Source organism: Hippocampus guttulatus, chromosome 5 (assembly GCF_054856545.1).
Source record: "Hippocampus guttulatus isolate MCC_2025c chromosome 5, RoL_Hgut_1.0, whole genome shotgun sequence".
NCBI lineage: Eukaryota > Metazoa > Chordata > Actinopteri > Syngnathiformes > Syngnathidae > Hippocampus > Hippocampus guttulatus.
In genome coordinates this window covers 14,548,554-14,568,353 of record NC_141265.1, presented here as the reverse complement: position 1 = coordinate 14,568,353, position 19,800 = coordinate 14,548,554, and the positions used below count along the sequence as shown (strand labels likewise).

The window sequence follows — 19,800 nt, the reverse complement described above, 5'->3', positions numbered from 1 at the left end:
GTCGGACACCACCGGTTACACTTTTATAGGCAGTGAACTCGACTCGGCTCACTTGGCAATAAGCAGCAGGGAAGCATAGACTGAACAATTCTTTAAAAAGATTTTAAGCTGTTTATTGCTACTCCCGGTACAAGTTTTTTTTTTTTTTTAATACCCTAACCCTACTTCCCTAACCCTACGAATACAGATGGGACACTGCAGCATTGCATGAGTTCATTCAAAATGAGGCAGTGGTTTATTCCTAGAAAATATACTATTTTTCTAAGCCAGTGTAACATGCACAAATTGAACATTAACACTGTTCCATTAATCCATCCATCCTTCCATGCATCCATTTTCTAATCTACTTCTCCTCACGAGGGTCGGCCAATTTGCACGGCACATATAGACAAACAACCATTCACACAGGAAGGCCGGAGCCAGAATCGAACGCTGCACCTCTGCACTGTCAGGCGAACGTGCAAACTAGTGGACCACCTGCCGCCCCACTTAAATACAGGTGGTGGAAAAAAAACACCTTGAAATGTTTAATAAAAATATACAGATATAAGCACTTAAAAACAAACTTGTTAAAAACGTCCTACAAATGGGTATATAGTGCAAAAAAGTTAAATACAACTGAACTGTACTTTGGCCGTGAATCTTTTGCATACCTCTAGAGAGAGCCCACATACCACTGAGTCAAGTCAATGAGTTTTTTTTAAACCAAATATATGTATGTAATGCGAATAATACATACCTGTCAACTCATACGGTTTAGCCATAGTTCATACGGATTTTGTGGTGAATCTTACGTATATGGCCGTGTCGCACAAATCATACGTATTCTAAAAATTTCCGCCCCCCCCCCCCCCCCCCAGAATGGTGCTAGTCTACTCGAATGCTTTCATTTCCAAAGTAAATATGAATGGATGCTGTAACTTCGAGCCGATGGGTCAGAATTTGGAGTTGGTGAAAAAAGTAACGCAGGAATACAACTCTGAACACAGTAATGCCACTAATTAGAATGATGATTAGACATTAACCAGACATTGTATTATGGAGCTCTACAATAAATATCATTGAAAAATTTGTGGGGGGTTTTCTGCCGTTATTTTGACATATAAAATGCTTTGGTATGTTATAAGGATTTTTTGCTCTTTATAAGGATTTTTTTGGTAGTTTATACAGGTTGGCGCTCCGAAAAGTTGACAGGTATGATAATATTGCCACTACGGGTACATGTGCAGATGGAAGAAAATCTGTTTGGTTTCTGCGGTGCCATTAGCACAGCATAGAAATGAACGCTCCGCCTTGAACTCCCCCCGGTGAGAGAGTCGGCCAAGCAGGGACGGACGGAGGGAGGGGCTGGGGCTCGTAGTTACGTGTGTGCCGACAGTTGACCGTAGTCAAAAGCCGATTACAGTTTATCTCTTCTGTGTCATTCCGCCCTCGTCTAACTCGAGGCTTCTCCATGTCATCGCCCAAGTTGTGAGCGAGCGCCATGGATTCCCCTTCGGCGTCTCCGGGCGTGAGGAGCTCCGCGGACGCTGTGCTTGCGCCAGCGGGGTAACTTTTACGCACGGCTCGACGCCCTTGAGCCCCCCCTCCCATACCCCCATACCCCTGCAAGGAAACTTTCCCCCGCGGAGATGGCCACGCGTTGAATCGAAGAAAAAGAAGTTAAAAAAGAGCAACCGAGCCGCTCTTACGATGCAGAAGAGCGTGCGTTACAACGAGGGCCACGCGCTCTTCTTGTCGGCCGTAGCGCGTAAAGAGGGCACCAAACGCGGCTTCCTAAGCAAGAAGACCGCTGAGAACAGCCGCTGGCATGACAAGTTCTTCGCTCTTTACCAGAATGTCCTCTTCTACTTCGACAACGAACAGAGCGCACGCCCCGCCGGGATTTACCTGTTGGAAGGCTGCACCTGCGAGCGCGCACCCGCACCCAAAATGTCCACCACGGGGAAGGAAGCCCTTGAGAAACAGGTAGGGAGATGCTTTCACGACGCCACCCAAAAGCACAATTTTTAATGGAACTTCAGCAAACTGTTATGCTCAAGTCCAATGCTGTCAAAATGTACTTTGTATGATGTGGATTTCTCGTCATGGTATATGACATTTTTCAGTCACTACATGTGTAAACAAACAAAATGGAATGGAATTCTTACTAACTCCACCACACTTTATGCTACTTAAAAATGCCATCCAAAACAACTAAACTAATCGTTAAACGCAGTATAATTGTATATGGCCACAATATTAGCAAATGTTATTTTATTTAAAATTTACAATAGTGGTAGAACCACACTGCTGTGTCTTAATGAAAGCTTTTTTAGACTGATGAAAGGTAACCAAAATATAAAATATCAGCCGTTTCTTGGTGCTTTGTTTTTTTTTGGTCTTCCGAATAACTCTCAGTATCAGTAATGTGGCTGTGGATGTGTGTTGTGATGGGAGCTGTTTCTTATAGTTTAACTTGCATATAAGCAAAATATGATAAACTGAGTGTTGTTCCCAAGGTATTTTCTCATACTGAGACTTATTGACAAAATAGTGGCAAAAGCTCCCTTTGCGAGTAGTGTGGTTTCACCAGTGACATAAGAAAGCTTTGTGATATTTTGTTTGCCTTATAGAAGTCAAAACCTTCCCAGAAATATACAGTATATATATATATATATATATATATATATATATATATATATAATTTTTTTTAAACCTTGTCCAAGTTAAAATATTAGAAAGAGCACTCAGTATGTTACACAACGTCATTTGGTAACATTATCAATTGTATTAATGCTGGGGCCAGTCGTAAAAAGCTCCGCATCATTATGCCAGTTTAGAGTTGCGTTAAAAAAGGCTGCTTGCAGCAGCTTCAGCAACAGCGCAGTTGGAACTTCTCTGCAGTGTCACTGCCTCCTCCCTGCAGGTGATCCTCCTCCAAAGAATGAATTTGTTGCGCAATGCATTGACTTTCCTCTCCATGTGCTGCAGTAGAGAGATACAAGGGAGGCTCCGTATTGTGGACTTTGAATGTGCTAATTATTGTACTGCTGAAGGTGAAAAGTGTGCCTCATTGTCACCACTTGTTTCCTCAAAGCACACAGTGGGAGACCAATGCAGCAACAGGTTGTTCTCCATCGTCCAAAGTGGACCCGGTTAAAGTAAGGCCGTTGGGACGCATCCAGACTGTCAACATCTCTCGCAAAGTCAAAATGAAACTTAAACTGTTGAAGTGTAACCACGAATCGATGATCAATTCAATGAACAGCTCTCAATAATCAAATGAATCAATTTCAAAAAAGATTGGTGAGTACAACCGTCCCTCTCACGTGATTTTGTTTTTGTTGTTTTTTTAAACTCAGCCCTATTACAATGTGCGCTGCTTTTATTCCAAAGGGTTTGACTGTGTTCCCCTGCCGTATCACAAGAACTGTTTGAGAAACGTTACTACTTGGCTATTGCGAAAATGTGTTCAACGCGAACAAACTGTGCAAAACGCCATAGACTGGGTAACAAATCGTTTCATGGTGTTGAACTCCCCCCACAAAAAAAAATATATGTATGTATGTATATATAGTATGTATGTGTGTGTGTGAATGCAAATGGTGGAGCAACACATGTAGACAGATAATACAACCAATACTCACAGGCCGAAGTGCCAAAGTAGCAAAATATCACCAAGCACTATTTACATTCTGCCTTTATCTCTATTTTCAAGCGACAACCTTTTGAAATGGTGAGTTCAAACCTGAATATTTTATTGAAAAACAAGCGCCTAAATGGTTCAAGGCAAATGCACTTAAAAGTTATGGACAAATGAATTTTCTGAACCACTAGAGGGAGCCTGTGTACCTGTCGTGGAACTAATGCCACAACGTGAATCATTTTGGAGTGTGTTTAAATGTTTGCAATGTATTTAAAGATTGAAAACCTATTCTTACCTGGTCTCGAATGTACTCCCGCGATGAACAGGGGTTCGTTGTTTGTTTCATCCTCGAACAACAACAATAACAATAACTTTCAACCCAAGTGTGCCGCTATGTTACAGCAACCCCTTCTTATATGTGGCCTCTGTGGTTCATTAACTTGGAGTTGCAGAATACTTTGTGGAAAGATTTCTTGGTTGTGCAAATGAGGAAATTGCTCATAGGTGATTACTTTATATTATTGAAGTGCACCGTAGGATGCTGCCTCTGCGTTGTTGTGTCCAGCGCGTACCCCCCCCCCCCCCCCCCTCCGTTATTTTTCCGCATTGCCGAAGACACTCGAGTGACTGTTTCCATGTAGAACCCATTCCACTCATCAAGACCTCAACTGGAAAAAAAAATATGTAGGCAGTTGTGCAAATGGCAGGAGTAGCCTGATACAGTATACTTGAAGTGTTTCCGATTTTTACCGTGATGATGAAGAAAAAAAAAAGTTGTGACGGAGGGCTGAGTGAAATGTTGCACGACAAGTCCGTCGCCGAGCGGACCCTGTCGGTCGTTGTGTGCTTCCGTAGAAGATTCAGTCCATTGGCGCTGGTCGGTTGGGGAAGCAGGACGAGTGGCTGTCGAAATGATGTAGACGAAGGCATTCTGTGCATGTAATTTGTTTCGATGTTCAGAATGGTCAAAAGTAATTCCCATTTGGTTCAAGTCATTTTTCACTTTACACCACACTGTGATGGTGTGCGCCATGTCCGGTGCCCTTGTCATAAGTAGGAGGGCACTCTCTCCCTATTGGTTGTTGCCGAAGAACCGATCGAAAGACGACGTAGGACGGGTCACGCTATGCTGTCACAAAATGCTGCCACACGTCAAGGCAACTCAAAAATCGGCTACGATACCTGTCTGCGACACGTGTCGTCTGTCGGCTCAAAATCGGTCTGCGTTCATGTAGTCTGATGTTAGCCCTGTTGAATAGGGAGCTTGTCAGTGTGTTGGTGTTTCTGATACACAATGTTGTCGATTACATTAAAAATATATATATATAATGAAAAGTCATTCGCCAACTCGCTTTTTACCATCTCACGGGCAATTCCATTAAACTTGTTCAGATAGATCTGCCGTGACTCTGACGATTTTTGTATGTTGCGCAGTGCTTTTGTGTTTCTGGTGTCTCTCGCTTCTCTTTCTCCCGCCGGCCTGTCTCACACTCGCACTACAGCTGTGACGCTTAATTAGGGTTATTTTCAATCTGCCCTAAGCTGCAAGCCTGTGTTCTGCCACACATATTACACGTGCATAGCCATGCACTCAGGAGCGATAAACCAACTCATTACTGTAATGTTTTTTGTTCAGCTATTGGCGATAGTCAACTTTAAGAGATGTGCTCCATGTGCAGTATCTGTGCGGGCTGATTTTATTTTTATTTTTTTGTGCATAAAAGTGAAGCAGTGAGGTAACCTGCAGTGTATCACACCTCCACAGTGAGCCACAATACAAAGTGCACGAAGCCTGCCGCCTTCCTCTTTCTGCGCCGTACTCGCACAAAGATACAAACCCTTCAAATCGTTTGGAGTGCATTCACACTGGTCTGAATGGTTTCCACAGCGACGGTGGCACTGCTAGTCGAACACCAGTATGTTATTGGTGTGCATATTTGGCTTGGCATATGTACAGAAGCGCAACATCTTCCTGGCAGGACGCTTTGATTATCGAACGCACAGTTCACCGGAGGACATTGGTTGCATTTTGCATGTGTTTTACATTTTAGTTTTAGTCACAGCAGGGCTGCTCTCAATGCTCTGAGCATCTGACAGTTCCTGGCTGAGAAGTGTTTTGTGCCTCTTTCTCAAGCTGAGAAGGATTTGATTCTCCTTCTCAGCTTGGGAAAGATGTGTTGAGATGTTCTGAATAAAAATAGCTCGATGGTGTAATTATTAGAGTCATGTTCCTCTTGGCGACTAAAAAGGTTTTCATAATAGAGTTGTGTAAACGTTTATAGACACAGCTTCAGAGTGTAATTACTGCTATTTAAAATGTGTCTATAATTAAAAAAAATTATGACAAGAAGTCATGAACAAAACTATGCTTGCAAAAGCTGATTTAAAAAAAAATATATATATACTGTATATATTTCGAATGCCCGTCTGCTGCCATTGTCGGACCGAAACTCTGTGCGGAGAAGCAAAATGTGGTCAACATGGCGACACGGTCTTCATTCATCTGCGTGGGTCCAAGAGTATGAAAACAAGCTGGTCGTTGATAACAGTAGCAGTTACCATTGTTAGCTTTGGCTATTCTGATATTTGCTAGTCAAAAACGATTCGTACCAGTGACCAAGAGCAAGGTGCAACGTGAAATCCCATCTTTCTCGCCAAAACCTTTCGACCAGGACCCATTTTTGCCACAGGCCACGTTTTAGTTACTGTTTCCCTTGGAGGGCCGTTATGACTGAAATCATAAAAGAAGTCAAGAATAACGGTGTATCCAACTGTTGTTTACGTTACTGTAGTGAGGGGTTTTGGCAACAAAAAAATGCTTACAATATCTCTCTTATCTATTACTTATAAGAATATGAATTTTGGTACAGATTTTCGCAAGCATCATGTAAGTTGACATGTTTGATTTGGTTTCGCGGACCACATAAAATGATGTGCCGGGCCAGATCTGACCCCCGGGCCTTGACTTTGACACCTGTGCTTTAGACCAATCAGAACTACTGTTTGCTAACGAAAACTTCATTAATCAGAGAGGTTGCGTGATACAGCACACATCATCATCATGACACTTAACACCCGTATACTATAAGGCTGTACGGATGAGAGAAGCATTTGGAAATACAATATGACAACCACAGTTAATGTATCCACAAATACAATAAAGCACAAGTGAATTTGAAACTGAAGAATGCTTGATTTTTGTGGTCATCTGACTAAAATGTCGGGTCTGTCGATGTACATCTACATGAAACCGGATTCAACCGCTACTACCTACTGTATGTCTTGTGGCATATTTCATTATCTTGTGGAACTGGATGGACAAAACATCTCGGCAATCATACAGAATGCAATTTCATTAACAGTTGCGGGTGCAATCTTCAGAGACAGACACACACGCAGTGGGTGATAAAAAGCTGAAGGGGAATGAGCCTCTGTAGTGTGCAGTGGTGTTATTGTCACCGCTCACATCAATGGTGGCCGCATGGATGAGAGGTGGCACACCCGGCAGGGTCTTCATGTCGTATATTGCAGTGTCAACTATTAAGATTGTCAAGCGTCTGTGCTGTGCTAATAAGCCCGCACAAAGGCAAAACAAACACAGTAAAGCAGATTTACGGTTTATTCAGACACCTCTGATGTTACACCAAAAGACGAAAATCCTCTTTGTGGCATTTTTATGCCCCGGCAGGTTGTATGCCTGCAATGCTCCTCTCTGTGATAGACAGACATTGCAAAAGTAAAATAATGTTTTAGAACTGTGTATGTGTGTGTATGTGTGTGTGGGGGGACGGGGATGGGGGGGGGGGGCGCTCCATAAAACACATGCTTATAAATGCTTTGTTGACTTTATGTGCTTGTCTGGTGTCGAAGGTGCAGGTGCACCGCGTCGTTTCTGCTATTTTGATTTGCTTATTGAATGAGCAAAATATTAGAAACTGCTCCCAATAAATGATAAATGTAGTGGTTCTATTAACCTAAAGAAGATAAGAGCTATAGAAAATGGTTTAAAACCCCCAGACAATTATTATTGCAATTACATTCTCTTGTGAAGCTCAGCAAGAGAGGAACACCTTTGCCTCTCTGTTGAATGGCACATCATGCTTTTTTTTTTTTTGTCTTAATGTGAACTACATTCCCTTGACTGCTCTCAGTCATCAAGCATCCTCAGTTGCTTTTGTTCCTTATGTTGCTGCAGCATGTTATACACGTTTACGTATTAAAAAAAACAACAACAACAATTCGACTTTGTTGGCTCTGTGGGAGCCCAGCAGGGGTCGAGGCAAGAACGGCGGATAATGACTACGACAAGCGCGGATTGGGAGTGGGATGAGTCTAAACCTTTTTACAAATGACTTGTATTGTTTCTCCAGCTGGTTTAACCCACTAATGGCCAACGCGGGCGCAGTGGTGGGAAGATGAGAAGATTGTCGTAATTGTCAGGAAGAGCTTGAATTTAGCGGATGGGAATTCATGAGAGGCTGAATCAGCTGCAGGACAATTCTTTGATTTTGAATTTTTAAAAGTCATTCTAAAGCATTTTTAATCTTGGTTAACATATGAAGCAATGTTATATGTACATTTTCCCCCACTATATGTAATGGAGTCTCTTTTATCAAAGCAGATTTTGGTGAATTTATTGAACTGATTTTTCTTCCATTCATTTTCTCTTCCCCATTGTACCGCCTTATCCTCACGAGGGTAGTGGATGAGGTGAAATCCGAGCTATGAAAAAGCTGTAACTTCATCAACATCGAAGAAAGTTAACTTTTATTCGCCCATGTATCAGATCGTATTACAGAGATGTGGTAGCCGGTTTTAACTTATCAGGAACACAGACGGCACAGAATAAAGTCTACTGTATCTCGAAATCACAGTTCATATGTTACAGCTTCATTGCATCGCAAATGTTTTAAATCAAGCTTATATTGTGGAATATTCGCAACATGGCGGGATGTTGTTGTGAATATTTTTCCACACTGGCTGTATTACCGCTGAGCAATGAGATTGAGCCAAGAGGAAATAAAGGGCCCTATTTTCATGCCCAGAACAAGTCGAACGTAAAGCGTCGTCTAATTGTGCGCATGGGTGGAATTTTCTTTGTTTTGGTATTTTGCTTGACAAGCGCAAGTCGAAAAGGCGCATTCCCACAGCGGCGCAAACACCGCTGTGAGATGGAACTTGGCCAACTCCCGACCAATCCAAGCGGCTCCCCTTCTTCCCTTACTTTAAAATCAGCCCAGCGGAGGCACACATTCTTTTATATTGCAGAAGCAGGAATTGGGGGGGGGGGGGGGTCTGTGCAAGAGATCGGCACACACTTTTGTCATTTTGGAAAATGGAAATAGGTGATGTCCACCAATAAATTATACCTTGTAGAAGGATTCTAGTCCAATCTGATTTATATGCTGGTGGCGTGGATTCAATTACTACTCAGTGATAATGTAAACTCGAGTGGGTCTGTCTTTTTCTAGTTTGCCTTTTGCCTCAGGTCACATAGGGAACGTGTCCCCGCAACCCTCAACGGGTTAGTTTGCGTTGGTGTCGAACTGCATTCCAACATACTGAAAACCGTTTCAAATATTTGTCCTTCATATTCGACTGTGTAAATTGCGTTTCATGTACACATGACCTTGGAGAGCATCAGGCATTGTGATGACCTGCAGCATGTGATATTTGTCCAATTCATTAGTACCACCTAGCCTGAAGGCACGCGTGGTTTCATCCTGTGCAAAACCAATTTCACACTTGCGATCGAAGTCCTATAGTGTGGCGTTTTCATATTACAAGTTGAAAGCCAGGCCAAATGTAAAACACTTGCGTGACTCCACCTCTTTTTTGTTGTTGTTGTTGTTGTTTATTGAACATAAAACATATACAGTAATAATTTGACAGAAAATAAGGTAGATAAGATAGTAAAAAGAAAGAAATCAGTCTTCATTCAACACAGTTATTATGTTCAAGGGAGTAGGAAGAAGTAAAAAAACTTATCTAGTCCTACCCCGTTATTTGTTTATATCTAATAAATCATTTTTATATCAGTCAGAAAAGAAAAAAAGTAAGAAGAAAGAAGTCTCCATTAAGGCTCATACTTTACCCTTAACCGTGATATTTTTACAACTTTTGGTTTGTATCGGGATTATATACATCCACACCCTGGCACTCTTGTGTCAATTTTCTCTTGTATTCATAATGGATATTTCAATACCTTTCTCTATTTATCAACTTAGTTCTGATTTATCATTATATTTAATGTTTACAATTGATCATTTTAACTCTGACTGATGTAGGTTGTTTGTACTATTTTTTTGAATTTGTTTTTGAACTCAGCAAGCGATTTACTCATTTTCAGGTCCGTTTTGAAATTATTCCACAGATTAACACCTTTGATAGATACACTTCTTTGCTTGATGTTTGTTCTTGTTTTGAGTTTTTTGAATAAGTTGGTACCTCTTAAATCATAGCTGCTTTCTCGAATTTCGAAAAACTTCAGAATGTTTTGGCAGAGCAGGTTATTGTGTGCTTTGTACATTAATTGGGCGATTTTAAAGTCAACCAGGTCATAAAATTTCATCGTATTTAATTTGATAAATACTGGATTAAATACCTCTGAGTTTTTTTTGTTTTTTTTCCAACATTCAAGCTGTTGTTCGTCTGATTCTTTGCTTGGACCTTTGAGCAATGATTTCACATACAAGTGCTGTATGGTGGCAGTGAACTCAAGTCAAGTCGCTTCACAGTGACCAGCTGTAGTCGCACGTGAACAATTCTTCCCTAAGAGGCTTCAAGCTCAACTTAAAAGGTTGTTTCAGGTCATGAGTCCCAAACACTGTGCTGCCAAATTATCCAATTTCACCTAATTCGTCCCCGAAATGCTTTATTCACTTCAAATAATGTGTATATCTTCATCGTTCTATGCCAGTGACTAATAGCGAATGAATTACTCTTTTACTAGTTGGCAGAAGGTACGAGTGACCTGTGTAGCCACCTGTTGCCACTCATACAAGAGCATAACAGCTTTGTGTTCAACTAAACAGGTCCACATTTCACACTGAGTACCGAAGCTTGAGAATAAATTGAGATGAGTTGAGATCAGCGTTATTTCAGATTTACTTTTAGTGTGGGGTTTTATTTTTTCCAATGGAAAAGATTTACCTCAATGAACTAAAATTTGGGAATGTTTACGAGGCATGTGATGCTGAATAAAGGACAAGAAATTCACCGTTACATTTGAGTGACAGTATTAAAGACGAATACTTCAGGATCCCCTCAGTTTCCATTTGCCCTAATGAATTCATCACCACAGTTCCATTTTTCCATGCTTTCCAGTTGCTTCCTATTCATTTTATGTGTGAGCTTGTCAGACTTTAACCACCCATGCACAATTGCTGGGGAATATTACAATTTGCCACCCCTCATTGTGCAGGATTCATTTCCCTCCTGTTCCTTGAGAGCGGCTCCTCTTGATTTGGATTCAGGTGGGTGGAAGGCTTCAAATTGTTCCTAGGGCTTCTTTGTTTCTAGAAGTGTTCGCCCCGTGTCTTTATTTGTCTAAATGGAATTTCTTACAGTACAGTGGAAGCCCTCAGGGATTAGGAGGGTACATTGGAGCCGATTTGAAGGGAGAGTGAACATGTGAGTGATTCCGAAATGACTGTGGCTGTGTGTGTGTGTGCGTGTGCCTGTGCGTGTGTGAGAGAGAGAGAGGCCCAGAGAGAGAGAGAGAGTCATATTTAAAGTATATGTAGCTAATGAGAGTCAAAATGTTACAAATTGCTGTCAGCATGATGCAGAGCAAACTACAACCACAATCATCAACTACTGTTGTAATCTTTGCAAATTTATGTTTACACCACACTTGTTTGGTAGAATTTTGTGATGTTGTGAATGCTTAAAAGACTCTTAAGTCAAAGGGTCCTATTTTTGTGACGAGCGCAAGTCTAAAGTAAAGCGCCGTCGAACAGGACACATGGGTGGACTTTGCACAGGTAGAGGCGGGCGTTGCGGGACGTTTGCGCCAATGTATCCTGTTGTGGGAATAAAATAGCGGTGCTTGACATTGCGGAAGCAGAAATAGACTCACTGGGGTCCATGCATCAAATTGGCAGGTAAACTGCAAGATGTCCCCTTGTGGATGATGTTGTTGGCCGTGCATGTAACGTGGGCAATTGGAGATCGCCACCCACCCAAAAAATGCAAGGGAAGATGACCTTGAAAAAATAAACGCATATTAAAGTGCAATCATGAGAGTGAGTGTGGAAAACAAAAACCCCAGGAAGCAGATTATTTTTCGAAATCGCCCAGCTCTACTTTTTTAATGTACAAACATGCCGTTTCACAGGCAGTATCAAATCTTCCATATCCACATGTCATTTTCCAGTGACTTTTAAAATGTTTACATCATTTCCCCTCCTTTGTTATAACACACCAGCTTCTCTTTCCTTCTTTGTTCTTGAACTTGAGAGATAGATCAAGAGAAGTTTCAAACACAAAGAGGCATCGCGGCCCACAGTGGAAGCGCAAAACCCGGGCAGAAGAGTCCGATGTGGCGTTGTCATGGAGACCCTACTCTGTTGGACACAATTTAGAAACATGCACATGCTAAAGCAATCTTACATAATAGCTCTTTCTTCACTCCATCTCCGAATGCCTCGGTTCCTTTCTGTCAAAGGCTGTTACAGCACAGATTAGCGTTGATGTAATTATGCCCCGACAGTCAGAGAACCAAAGTGACAGGTGCTTTCAAAACAATAGAAATGGTCGGGAAAAAAATCCTGGCTATGAGGAAGGAGATGGTGCTGATTTTGTCCCAATAACCTCGATGACTCCAGCCCATCTCGATAGCACTGGAGCCTGTCCATCCACCTGGGGGGCAAATGTCTATGCCTCCTCTGCACTTTGTGTGCTTCATTGAATCCTCACTGAGACTCCAAGGGATGAAAGCATGAAGGGATGCCGAGATGGTGGGCGGGGGTAGTAGGGTGCGTGGGGCGTGGGGGGTTGGGGGGTTGGCGGGGTAGTGGGTTTGGAGAGGAGGTAGAGTGGGATGAGAGGTGAAGTGCATAGAGAGAGGAAGGGAAGAGAAGAGAACGAGAGCAAAAGTCCACTCGGCACTCTAAGTCTTTTGTGTGTGTGTGTGTGTGTGTGTGTGTGTGTGTGTGTGTGTGTGTGTGTGTGTGTGTGTGTGTGTGTGTTTGCCTGGCTAAGAATAGCAGCTCTTGTGCTAACCCAGTGCCCCAGGACATGGCCATTTGAATAAAAGCTTCTATCACTACACACAGTACGACTGTATGTTCTGTTCTCTCGGTGAATGCTTGTGTTGGCGTGTCTGTGTATGCCGAACGCATTTTAAGACCAGCAAACTAGAAAGCGTAACGAGTCAGAGAAGTTTACCCCACTTCGTTTTGTTTTGTTTTTTGTCTGTTTGTTTGTTGATATTAAAATTGCGAAAAGAACATAGCGTGCAAAAGGTTTTGAAACATTTATTTTGAAGTTGACTGACTTTCTGCGCTTTCAATGGATTGTCGAATGGTTCATGTAATGGAAAAATAAATTTGATTTGTGTACATTTGTACTTGCCAAGTCGTTCATCATTGCCGTTTGGATATGTTTTATGTTACCTGTTCATTTAATGTGTATCATAATTAACTGCTGCGTGTTGTTAACATGAATCCTTGACAGTGAGTTGTGTGCGAAACAGGAACACACGGGTTAATTCTGCTAAATCCTCCCTTTGTCTCAGTGTTGAAAGAGTTTCCATGAACTTGAGTGACTCTACAGTGCCACAAAATCAATCACAGATGACAGCAACAATAATATTCTTCTTCTCTAATGAGGAGGAACAGGCTACTAAGTGTTCTCTGCTACCTATTGGTGAACGGCGTTAAAACTGCACTTCTAAATGTTGAAATGCACCATGATGGTGAATGTCTAGTCATCTTATATTTGTGTTGAGGCCTCTACACCTTTTTTTTATTGAATGAATCTGAGCTGTGAAAGAGTGTGAAACAGACTACGGCAAAAAGAAATGGCTCCATATGTCTGCAATGGAGGAGTGCATTCTCCGCTCTCGTGTTTGACAAGCCCATCTTTCTCTTTCATTTTCACCTGCAGCACTACTTCCTCGTGGTCTTCGGCCATGATGGACAGAAGCCTTTGGAGCTGCGAGCGGAGGAGGAGGTCGAGTGCGACCAATGGGTGGAGGCCATTCAGCAGGCCAGGTACACAATGGCACAGCAACTGGCTTACTCATGGATTTCACAAATCCATCCCGCCAAGCTTCACACTGATATAAATTTGTGGGTTTCTATCTAGCTAGCTACTAGCTAGCTAGCTAGCGAGGTATCTATCTATCTATCTATCTATCTATCTATCTATCTATCTATCTATCTATCTATCTATCTATCTATCTATCTATCTATCTATCTCGCTAGCTAGCTAGCTAGCTAATTCTTAGGACTTGAATTAATTCTTAGCAAATTCTTAGGCCTTGAATTAAACTGATTTTACAAAATTTACCAATATCCCCTGCTCACGTTTTCAAAAAATGGACCCCATTTCTGTCTCTCAATAAATACAAATGAAACAGCAACATATTCGGGCATCAGTGCGCGGATGATGCAAAACAATCAGAGTGATAAAAGACACCCAAAAAAAAAAAAAAGTCTTTCGACAAATACAATTTTGGTTCATTCACTGTATTTTTAAAACCACATACTGTGCTGCATTAAGGAAATACAAGCTTAGCATTTTTATGGTGTTAGGTGACCGAAGCGGCAATACTGGATACAGTATCTTCTGAAATGTTATTGCTTGTTCAATATAGCATTCATTCACATTTTCCCATATTGCTGCACAATCTGATGTTTCTTCAACATCATACATTTTACGCCCTCCCTTTCAGTTACTCCGACATCATCATCGAGCGAGAAGTGCTGATGCAGAAGTACATTCACCTGGTGCAGATCGTGGAGACAGAAAAAGTGGCGGCCAATCAGTTGCGCACACAACTGGAGGACCAGGACACCGAGATCGAGAGGCTGAAGGCGGAGGTATCGAGTAACACGCGCAAGAGACACTTGATTAGGTACACCTGTGGAGTTCATTGAGCTCCAACACAAGAGCTGTTTTGGTTTTACGAAGGTAATAATGTTTAGTTTTCATTTAATATTTTTGTGGTTGTACATGACAGGGGTAAGGACGGGCAGTGCAAGAAATTATGCTGCAAGGTTTAAATGTTTTTTTCAAAATAATTTATCTTATTGTATTTATCTTATTTGCAGTGAATGCTGGATTCAGTCTCATGCCACACACAAAACATCACCGTGTACATCACCGCCGTATGTACTTCTACCTTTTTGATGAGAGACCCACTGCCATGAAAAAGCACATGTTTACCTCTGCAATATGCACTTCATGTCCCTGGAGGTTGAAAAGCGTTGCACGTGTGCGTGCGCGTACATGTCTGTTGTGTGGAAGGATTGATCGGCGCTCCGCGGCGTAGGAGGAGAATAAAGACGAGCCATCACGTTTTTTTTTACAAGCATCTGACAAACAACTGTTCTACTTATCGAACACTCCCTGTCCCTTCTGTATTGCAGTTGTAGAACACACGCACGCACGCAAGCATACACATACGCAAACACATGCTTGCAGACACACTCGTTCAAGCTTTAATGACCTTTGCATTGTTGTTTTCTTGATTGATTCCACTCACATAAACACCCAAATGCAGATAATTATCGGCTCATAGTAGAAGAAAAATCCATAGCGATGATTACTCCTCGAGTTACCAGTTGATGAGTGTGTGGCGTCATTCTTGTGAATGAATGGATTTTTTTGAATGCTAAAAAGACAGCTTTGATAAAACTGCCGCGACTCGTTGCCGGGCAGAATTTATGGGTTTCATTCATTAGTATTTAAAAGCTCAGTTGCGGTTTTCGTTGGCACTGTTAGGCAGAGTGCTCCACTGTTACACCCAACAGAGAAACGACAGGAAAGGTGGGCAGAAAACAGGACACACGTAAATGACTCCAAAAACGTATCAGGGTTAGCACGCTGTGGCAGTGGTTAATGGTTCCCAATTCTGCCTCACAATCAAGAGGCTCTGGATTCGAATCTCAGCTCAGGCTCCTTATGTGAAATTTGCATGTTCTTTGTGTGCCTGCCTGCTTTTCTTTCAGATATTCTGACACCAAGCCCCACCGCCCCTGCCCCCCAAAATTTGTTAACTCCATTTCAAAACTATTCATTGCTAAGAATATACCTAATCCGCCCCTTATGGAACATCGCCACGACTTCTTACTCCTTGATTGCATATTGTGTGTTTTAACAAAGCGCAGAGGTGCTATGTAGAACGGCTGCCAACATGCTAGTGCTTGGTGAATGTGGAATTTGTGGGCTAAGCAGCAATTAGCCCCAAGGGGACCAGCAGCTCTGATCTCCATAAATCACACCTCCACCGCCATGTATCGTATTGTGTCTCACTAATTGCTCTTATAAACAATTCATCTGTATTGTTTTCGCGCCGTGATCCTTTGCAGATCATCAAAATGCTAACGTAAGATGTTTTAAAAATTATTATGAGGGAACATCTGCTTGCGTAATGGGGCCGCACATCAAAAAACATTTTCAGCTGAGAGCCAGTGTGCAGCCGGCGATCCGTCTCATTAAAAACACACTTGTGTGTGTGTGTGTGTGTGTGTGCGTGTGTGTGTGGGGGGGTGCTCAGTGTTTATGAATAATTAAACCAGCTAGCCACTGTAACTATCAACAGTTGGCAGCCTCATCTTTGCAAGCATTTGCATGATGCTGCTGCTGCGAGTGTGTCATATTTTGAGTGTATCGAGTTCAGTTTCATGCAAAAAGGCTGCAAGGCAAAAAACAACTAATGTTACACATAGAAGCAGGCGCTGCCAAGAAGTGAAAAAAAAGCTTTTAGTAGCTCTGCTTGCCTTTCAGAAAAAAAAAAAAAAAGGAATTATTTCCAAATGCCAGGCAAAATTTCTTCCTCTCGTTTCATTGCAAGATTTTGGGTTTCAACCTTGGAATGATGGATGGTGGTTTCCTTGCCCTCTGTCAGGAAATGTCACATTTTTAAATATTACTCCTTTGAATGGACTTAATGTAACACTCATAAAGGAGCTGTCTTTAAAACCCTTTTACATTTTGCTGCAGCCAGGCAAACAAAATGCCCTGAGAGTCAATTAAATTCCCTTCGATTTGCTTGGTCACCAATATGCAATACAGTAGCATAACATTTGTTGAGTTCATTTCTAAACGATACGCAAATGAATAAAATATACACCACTTCGAACACATTCAATGGCCACACAAGCGATAATAGTATTCGGTTTTGATTGATGTGTCATTTATTCAAAGACACGCTAGAGTTCCTTTATGTTTTGAACGCCTTTATTTATTTAGTTAGTCGTGTGTCAGTTTCCCATGAGCTCCACTAGATGAAGCTGTGTTTGAACAAAAAAAAACGTTCTGTGTGGCAGTAGGTGTGTCAGCACAACTTCAGTTTAGCAAGCTGTGCGTAACAAAAATTTGGGGGGGAGTTTTTTTTAGGTGTCTGCCAAATTAATTGTGTTTGTAAAGTCATTTTGGATGCAGCTGTTGTGTGTGATTCAGGGGCGTGAGATCAGGAGAGTCAAGGGAGGTGGAGCCTCGCCGGCACCATGAAAAAAGTCATGATAAGCAAATGATGAATAAATAATCGGGCACTTGTATTATGCACTCTGCACTTTCCATCGTCAGTCTATTGTGTTTAAAATTTCTATGTTCCACGTTTAGTTTTGGCGATTGCATAAAACCACAGATACAAATGTGTGAGGTGAGGCAGTCAGTATTCTGCCTCACAGATACTGTCTTAATATTCAGAGAACAGGCAAATTTGTCCCAGGGCCTGAGATTCCCAGCGCCTCCCACACACCCAGATTATTATTATTTTATTTAACTCAAAGCAGTCATTATTGATTTCGTGTCAATTGACATTTTTGCAATTTACATTTTATTCCTATGATATAATTTATGTATGCAGATCATTGCTCTGAACAAAACCAAGGAGCGTATGAGGCCTTATCACGTCAACCATGAAACAGAAGATCCGGACATCAAAAAGATCAAGAAGGTTCGTGTTCCCTACTGCAAGTGGTCGTATTCATTGTCTTTAGCGTTGTAGCTGCCCCACGTTACTTATGCTCGTCTAAATTTAGGTGCAGAGCTTCATGCGGGGCTGGCTGTGTCGCAGGAAGTGGAAGATCATCGTGCAGGACTACATCTGCTCTCCTCACGCCGAAAGCATGAGGAAGCGGAACCAGATTGTTTTTAACATGGTGGAAGCAGAGACAGAGTATGTCTCCAGATGTTGAAATGCTTATGCACCATTGGCCAAAAAATGCTGAAAAAAGTCCACATCAGGTCCACACGACGTAACAACAAACACAAAGTGACAAAACAAACCAAAAAACAACAAAAAGAGCAAGGCTCACAAGAGCACTTGCCGACGGCTGCCTACTCGGGCGCCATCTTGACTTCAAAGTTCATACAGTAACAATATAATAAGCTCTCACTGAAGGGACGTCCTCTTCTTCTTCGTCCTCTTCCTCAACTGTCTTTGGGCAGTAGGTACTCCCTGAACTGGTTGCCAGCCAATCGCAGGGCACACATACACAAACATTCACACTCACAGTTACTCCTAGGGACAATTTAGAGTGTTCGATTTACCTACTATGCATGTTTTTGAAATATGAGAGGAAACCCGAGTACGTGGAGAAAATGCAAACTCTACACAGGAAGGCCGGGGGCCTGGAAACGAACCCTGCACCTCAACACTGTGAGGCCGACGTGTTAACCAGTCCATTACCGTGCTGCCCGCAATCGGACCTTCCATTTCAGAAATATATTTGTAGATATTTTTAGATATAAATAATGTTATAGGGGCGGCCCGGTAGTCCAGTGGTTAGCACGTCGGCTTCACAGTGCAGAGGTACCGGGTTCGATTCCAGCTCCGGCCTCCCTGTGTGGAGTTTGCATGTTCTCCCCGGGCCTGCGTGGGTTTTCTCCGGGTGCTCAGGTTTCCTCCCGCGTTCCAAAAACATGCATGTCAGGCTGATTGGACGCTCTAAATTGTCCCTAGGTGTGAGTGTGGGCGTGGATGGTTGTTCGTCTCTGTGTGCCCTGCGATTGGCTGGCAACTGATTCAGGGTGTCCCCCGCCTACTGCCCGGAGATGGCTGGGATAGGCTCCAGCACCCCCCGCGACCCTAGTGAGGATCAAGCGGTTCGGAAAATGGATGGATGGATAATGTTATAGGGTTTACCTTCCACAGAATTTTTCGGAAGCAGCTTGCATCCACACACATTTTTCCAAAAATCCACGAACAAAAAAGCTGAAACCTGAGCAAAGCTACGGTGTATGGAGACACCGGTTCACATCGAGGCATCCATCAATCATGCGACTCGGATTTAACCGCTGAAGGGCAATGTGTTCATTTTCGAGCGTGCCCGTACTTGCTTTTCTGTGCCTTTTTGACCGATGAACCGTGGTACTGCAAGGGAACACTGTACATACATGTGCAGATACGCCGTCTTTGCCCCTGTGTCTCTTCGCATGACGGCAGGTACGTCCACCAGCTCTACATCCTGGTCAACTGCTTCCTCAGACCTCTGAGGATGGCCGCCAGCTCCAAGAAGCCCCCCATCAGTCACGACGACGTCAGCAGCATATTCCTCAACAGGTGCGCGCTGACCAGCGGACAGATTTCGCCTCGAATCAAGCGCCAGACGCGTTAATTATGCAGAGGGAGCTGTTCAAATGGCAACGTGAACCGACGCTGTGTTGCATTACAGTGAGACCATCATGTTCCTGCATGAGATTTTCCACCAAGGCTTAAAGGCCAGGATCGCTAACTGGCCCACTCTGGTGCTGGGTAAGCTTTCGCCTGACATCACACACGCACACACACACACACACACACACACACACACACACAGCAGGATGCATTGTATGCAGCCACTCGGTGACATCAAGGTCACCTTTTTCACATCTTCTCCACATGTAGATTGTCTTATTCAAATATTAGCCGTAGATACGCACGCACACACGCACGCACACACACACACACACACACACACACACACACACACACACACACACACACACACACACAC

The 19,800-nt window shown here is 42.7% G+C and overlaps 1 protein-coding gene across 2 annotated transcripts in view; it reads left to right on the top strand.

The window, feature by feature from the left end:
* The first annotated feature begins 1,555 nt into the window (after positions 1–1,555).
* The window catches only part of LOC147205200 (ras-specific guanine nucleotide-releasing factor 2), a 36,797-nt gene continuing 18,552 nt past the window's right edge, over positions 1,556–19,800 (top strand). For both annotated transcript variants that reach the window (XM_086111681.1, XM_086111680.1), the window contains exons 1-7: positions 1,556–1,968; positions 13,739–13,845; positions 14,529–14,676; positions 17,670–17,759; positions 17,845–17,981; positions 19,251–19,367; positions 19,480–19,559. In XM_086111681.1, coding sequence (XP_085967807.1) covers positions 1,693–1,968; positions 13,739–13,845; positions 14,529–14,676; positions 17,670–17,759; positions 17,845–17,981; positions 19,251–19,367; positions 19,480–19,559 — 955 coding nt within the window. In that variant the 5' untranslated portion in view covers positions 1,556–1,692. The remainder of the gene's footprint in view (positions 1,969–13,738; positions 13,846–14,528; positions 14,677–17,669; positions 17,760–17,844; positions 17,982–19,250; positions 19,368–19,479; positions 19,560–19,800) is intronic.